This window comes from Apteryx rowi, unplaced genomic scaffold (assembly GCF_003343035.1).
Source record: "Apteryx rowi isolate R43461 unplaced genomic scaffold, aptRow1 scaffold_530, whole genome shotgun sequence".
NCBI classification, from domain to species: Eukaryota; Metazoa; Chordata; class Aves; order Apterygiformes; family Apterygidae; genus Apteryx; species Apteryx rowi.
The window spans coordinates 533,961-539,064 of record NW_020450795.1 but is presented as its reverse complement, the minus strand read 5'-3'; the positions used below and the strand labels follow the sequence as shown (position 1 = coordinate 539,064).

Sequence of the window (5,104 nt, the reverse complement as noted above, 5' to 3'; positions counted from 1 at the left end):
CGGCCCGGCCCGGCCCGGTTCGCCCGGCTCTGAGCCGCCCTCCGGCCCCTCCCTGACCCGCCCGGGCGGGGAGCGACGTGTCGCCGTGTCGCTGCCCCGGCAGCCCCGACGGAGCCGGCAGCCCCGGCAGCAGCGTCCCGGGCCGGGCGGGCGCGGGGCTCGGGCGGCCGCCGCGGGAAGAGGGTTGCGGCGTCTGGGGGCGCCGCCCGGGACGGCGCCTCCGCGGCAGCTCCGTCGGCTCTGGCAGCGCGGGGGGGGCGCAGAGCTCAGCCGGGCGCTGCGGGTGCCAAGGCGGGAGCGGGGCTGCGGGCCCCCCCCCCCGGGGGGGCTCCTGGGTCCCTCCGGGCCCCGGCACCAGCCCGGCTGGCGGCAGAGCCGGGCGCAGCGGTGCGGGAGCTGCCGGGGCGGGTGCCCTGGTCTGGGGCTTCGACGGGCTCCTCCGGGGACTCGGAGCAGGTGTTTGGACGGGGGCCCGCGGGCTCCCCCGGGCAGGGCCCTGCCGGTGGCGCCGGGCACCCGCAGGTGCGGTGCTGCCCGTGCCGGAAGGGCGGAAGAGGCCTCCCCGGCCGCGCCGCGAGCTGGTCCCCGGCGCAGCGTGCAGGGCTGCCCTAAATAACGCTCCTATTATGGCTGTGCGAGCTCTGCCATCACCCCGTTGCCATGGCTTCTGCGGGGGGAGAGTTTCCCGTGCGCAGCCCTGCGCTGAGACGCAGCCGCTTCCTTCCTGCGGGGCCCACGGCGGCCGCGGCGCCCCGAGCCACGCCAGGGCTGCCAAGCGGGCCGGGCACCGCCAGACGAAGCGGGTGCCGCGGCCTCGCCGCCTCCTCCCCATCCCACCTGCTGGGCTGCATCATGGGCGGCTAAAAATATCTCCCCGGGTCACCGTCTTGGGCTGGCAACTGGTGTCACTGCCGAGGGGTGGTCTCGCACCGGGGGGTGTGAGGAGGGCCGGGCTAGAGGACGGGCTGGGATGGAGGCCCTCGAAGGCAACGGTCCCCGGGCCAGGCCTCCACCCAGGCGCAGACTTTCCTGCCCTTTGTCACCTTGGGAACCTCTGCAATCCCCCCCTGCAGCACCCAGGGCTCTTCCCCCACCTTCGCTGCTGGGCCGGTGCCAGGCTGGGGGGGCTGGGCCCCTCCGCAGCTGTGCTGGGAATGTGCAGAATCCCAGCGAGCAGCCGGCTCTGGGCGCCGCGTTCCGCCTCGTCCCCGCTCCCATCCCTGGCACTCGGCGTCTCTTCTGGGAATGCGCCCGGCCGGCCCCCGCAGCGGGCAGCCGTGCCGCCAGCCTGGAGTGCGGGGGCAGCACGTCTGCCCAAGGGAAGACGGTATTTTGGCAGTGCTAAACGTGTGCTGGGGCTGTTCTCCCCGGCTCCGGGGCTAGCGCCACCGGCACTGCCGCCTCGACCCCTTGGCGGAGGTCGGAGCAGCTCAGATGCCGGGGTCCCCTGCCTGGTGGGCAGCGTTTGGGGTCTGGCCGCTGCTCCCACTCCCGCCTGGTGCTTGCGGCTTGGCGCGGTGCAGAGACCGCAGCTCTCCCGTACGTTCCTCTTTGTTCCTGCTCACGAATTCGCTTTGCCAGTCAAATCAGCCCAGCCTGAGCACGGTGCYAGGGACATCCTGGCAGGCAGAGGAGGGATCAGAGCCCTCCATGCCAGCTGGTGCCCACCTGGGTCTCCGTGTGCCAGTGGGGACAGGCCTGGGCTGTGGGGTGAATGTCTGTCTGTCCCCACAGGTGGGCTCCGGGCCGTCCTCAGGTGGGAGCAGGCATGGCGGAGAAATCCAACTCCCGGGACTCGGACAACAGCTGGGTGATGGCAGGCACCGAGGTGAGGGTGGCCCCGGTTGGAGGGACCCTGTGGGGGCAGTGCCGGCAGGAGCCTCGTGGCAGCTCCCCAGCTGCAACCCCATTCCCTCACCCTCTCCGGGAGCTTGGTGCCGAGGGAAGCGCCCGCAGGGCTGGCCGGGAGGAGAGAGGCGCTTGGAGACCCAGCTGGAAACCATGTCGACTGCTGCCTGTGCTCCCAGGGCTTGCCTGTCGAAACGATGGGCCCGGAGCAGGAATTGGCCTCCCGCAYGCCAGAGGATGAGGAGCCGGAGGAGGATAGCACCCAGGACATGGTGGCAGGCACACGGTTATCACAGGAATGGGCCATGTCCCGGGACGCCCCCCAACCAGCCGGTCCTGGGCTCTCCCCAGCAGCGGCCGCCCTCGGCGGGAATGGCGAGGCCTCCTTCCCAGGCCAGAGCCAGGGCCCCGGGGAGAGCGAGCTCGAGGTGAGCACGGGGCCGGGTCAGCAGCAGGGCCCAGCTGTGGGGCCAGGGCAGGGCGGAGGGAGCCCCGCTGTGTCTGTCCCCCCAGGACTTGGAAGAGCGTCCGGGCCCCACTGGGGGGGCAGTGCCCACCCTGACCGGCTCTGCAGCACCCGGTGCCCCCGACAGCACCTCCCCGGATGGCTGCGCCCAGGAGGAGCCCGATGCCGAGCCAGGACCCTGCCCCGACACCTGCAGAGCAGGTCAGTCCCTTGCAGGGGGTCAGCCCAGCCTGGCGGAGTCGGAGCTGGGGTGAGTCTGTGCTGGGGCGGCGGGGAGGGCCCGCAGCGGAGGTTCGGCGCTGGGGCTGTGGGGTGCGGCAGTCCTGGAGGTCCCTGTCCCTCCCCAGGGCCGCTGGCTGAGGAGGGGAGCTGCACCAGCAGTGACGATGACGTGGAGGGGCTCCGGAGGCGGCAGGTCCACGAACCCCGTCCTGGGCCTGCCCCCCCTGGGCCTGCCCCGCGCTGGGGCACCCAGGACACCGGCGATGAGGACGGGCTCAACATGAGCAAGTACCTGCTGGGCGCCTTGGCGCTGGTGGCCGTGGGGCTGCTGCTCGTCTCCAGTGAGTGAGGGAGCCCAGGGCAGGGGCGGGAGGGGGCCCCCGGCACCTCCCTCATTGCCTGTTCCCCTCCCTAGGTGGCATCTATGACCTGGCAGATGGTGAGTACGGGGGGACTGTGGTCTGCTCTGCCGTGGGGCCGTGCCTGGCATCAGCCCCGGCCGCTCGGCCTGTCCTCTGCCCGGGCATGGTGCAGCCTGTCACACAGATGTGGCCTGACATCCCTGGTCCTTGCCAGGCCCCATGGAGAGCGTGGTGACCCGGGACGTTGCAGAAGGGGAGCAGGAGTCGCCGCTGCCTGCTGATGGCACGGTAAGCGGGGACAGCAGGGGCTCAATGCCTTCCTGCTGAGCAGGCAAAGGGGAGGCCACGTCCTCGGCACCCTCAGGGTCACATCCTGACTCTTCCCCAGGACTCACCGCAGAAGCCCCTGTCGGATGCCGGGGACCCCCGGAGCATGCAGTCCATGAGCCTCCTCTTGGACAGGCTGGCCAAGGAGAACCAGGACATCCGGCTCATGCAGGCTGAGCTGCAGGTGGGTGAGCGGGCAGAGCCGGGTGCTGCAGCCCCAGCACTGCCTGCATGAGGTCCTCCACATGCTCTCCCTTGCCGTGCGMCCCGGGTCCCCCCGGCACGGTGCTGGTGCTGTGGCCCTGGTGCTCACGGTTCCCCGCGCTCTCCACAGGCGCACAAGGAAGAGCTGCAGGCGCTGCTGCGGAAGAGTGAGGGCAAGGCGGCCGCGGCCGGGGCCCAGCAGCAGAGCCTGGCAGCGGAGAACGCGCAGCTCCGCGCGGCGCTGCGGCAGGAGGCTGCCGCGCTCCGCATGGCCCAGACCGAGCTGCAGCGCCTACAGGCTGCGGGGGCCCCCGGYGGCCCCCAGCCCCGGGCACCGGAGGCCGGGCAGCCAGTGGCAGAGCAGCCCCATGGTCCGGGYGTCCCAGCCGGTGACGAGCCCGTGGTACGGCAGGAGGTGGCCAGGCAGCGTGGCTTGCTGGCCTCGGTGCGGCAGGAGCTGGCGGGTGCACTGGAGCGAGCCCAGGCCTCGGGGAACCTCGAGCGGCTCCTGGAGGAGCTGAGTGTCCTGGAGCAGCACCTGGGCCAGGAGGTGCAGGCAGAGGGGGCCGAGCCCTTCCCCAAGCACTGGAAGAAGCCGTTCAAAGCTGACAAGAAGGAGAGTAAGCGGCACAAGCGGCACGGCACCGGGGAGGCCCCCCACGAGCCGGGTGAGCGGGGCGGCAGGGAGAAGAGGGAGCAGGGCAAGCCCCACGGGCACAGGAAGGACCCCCGGCCCCCGCGGGAGCACAAGGCAGGCAAGGCCTGGGGGAAGGCGTCTCACGGGGCGCCCCAGCACAGCCCGCGGGAGCTGCCCCCGCTGAGCCAGTACCGGGCACCCCAGGGCTGCTCGGGGGTGGCCGACTGTGCCCGCAAGGAGGGTCGGGAGGTGCTGGGGGCCGCGCTGGAGCCGGTGCAGAAGGCGCAGTTCATGCAGCTGCTGCAGGGCTTCATGGGGCGCCTGGGCTGGGGGGGGCACTTCACGGGGCTGGCTGCGCGGCTGGAGGGCGTCTTCGGGGCCGATGGCACCTTTGCCCACGACCGCCTGCGCTTCGTGGACTTCGTGGACGATGTGGAAGAGCTGCTGGAAGACCTGGCGCGGCGCGAGCAGGGTGACAAGAAGGCGGCCGACGGCTTCGAGGAGTTTGTGCTGCAGCACTACTCGGGGGACAGCAGGTGAGCTGGGATGGGAGGGGCCACGCAGGGCCGGGACCCAGGGCCCCGGGACCCCCTCATGGCCCCTCTTCTTTTGCAGCTTTGTCAAGAAGGAGCACCACAGGAAGAGCACCCAGCAGCACGGAGGGGCCAGCCCTGCGCGGGACCCCGAGGGCCGGCCGCGAGGGTAGAGCCAGGCAGGCTGCGTAGTGCGTAGGGGGCAGCTGGCCCCGTTGCAGGCGTCTGTCTAATGCACTGTGTCCTGCCCCGCGGGCCCYCAGCCTGTGCGGGGCAGGGGCCCCTAGCGGGGCCGTTGGTGGGAGGTCGGTGGGGCTGCCTGGGCTGCGGTTGCTCCACACGCAGTCGTACAGCCCCGGGCGTGAGGCCCCGTGGCTCCGGGTTCCCCCTGCCCCGTCCCAGCCGGGCCGGGCGCTGCGGGCCCCGGCACTACCGCACCCCGTGTGATGCTGCACTGCCATAGACGCAATAAAGTCACCGCTGGTCAAGGCTGCGGCTGGTGCTG

At 72.1% G+C, this 5,104-nt stretch overlaps 1 protein-coding gene across 2 annotated transcripts in view; it reads left to right on the top strand.

The window, feature by feature from the left end:
• Positions 1-5,104, top strand: part of LOC112973236 (pre-B-cell leukemia transcription factor-interacting protein 1-like) — a 9,705-nt gene that overhangs the window by 1,199 nt on the left and 3,402 nt on the right. For both annotated transcript variants that reach the window (XM_026080888.1, XM_026080890.1), the window contains exons 2-10: positions 1,735-1,828; positions 2,028-2,276; positions 2,362-2,515; positions 2,662-2,877; positions 2,952-2,975; positions 3,113-3,186; positions 3,287-3,409; positions 3,560-4,602; positions 4,682-4,768. In XM_026080888.1, coding sequence (XP_025936673.1) covers positions 1,769-1,828; positions 2,028-2,276; positions 2,362-2,515; positions 2,662-2,877; positions 2,952-2,975; positions 3,113-3,186; positions 3,287-3,409; positions 3,560-4,602; positions 4,682-4,768 — 2,030 coding nt within the window. In that variant the 5' untranslated portion in view covers positions 1,735-1,768. The remainder of the gene's footprint in view (positions 1-1,734; positions 1,829-2,027; positions 2,277-2,361; positions 2,516-2,661; positions 2,878-2,951; positions 2,976-3,112; positions 3,187-3,286; positions 3,410-3,559; positions 4,603-4,681; positions 4,769-5,104) is intronic.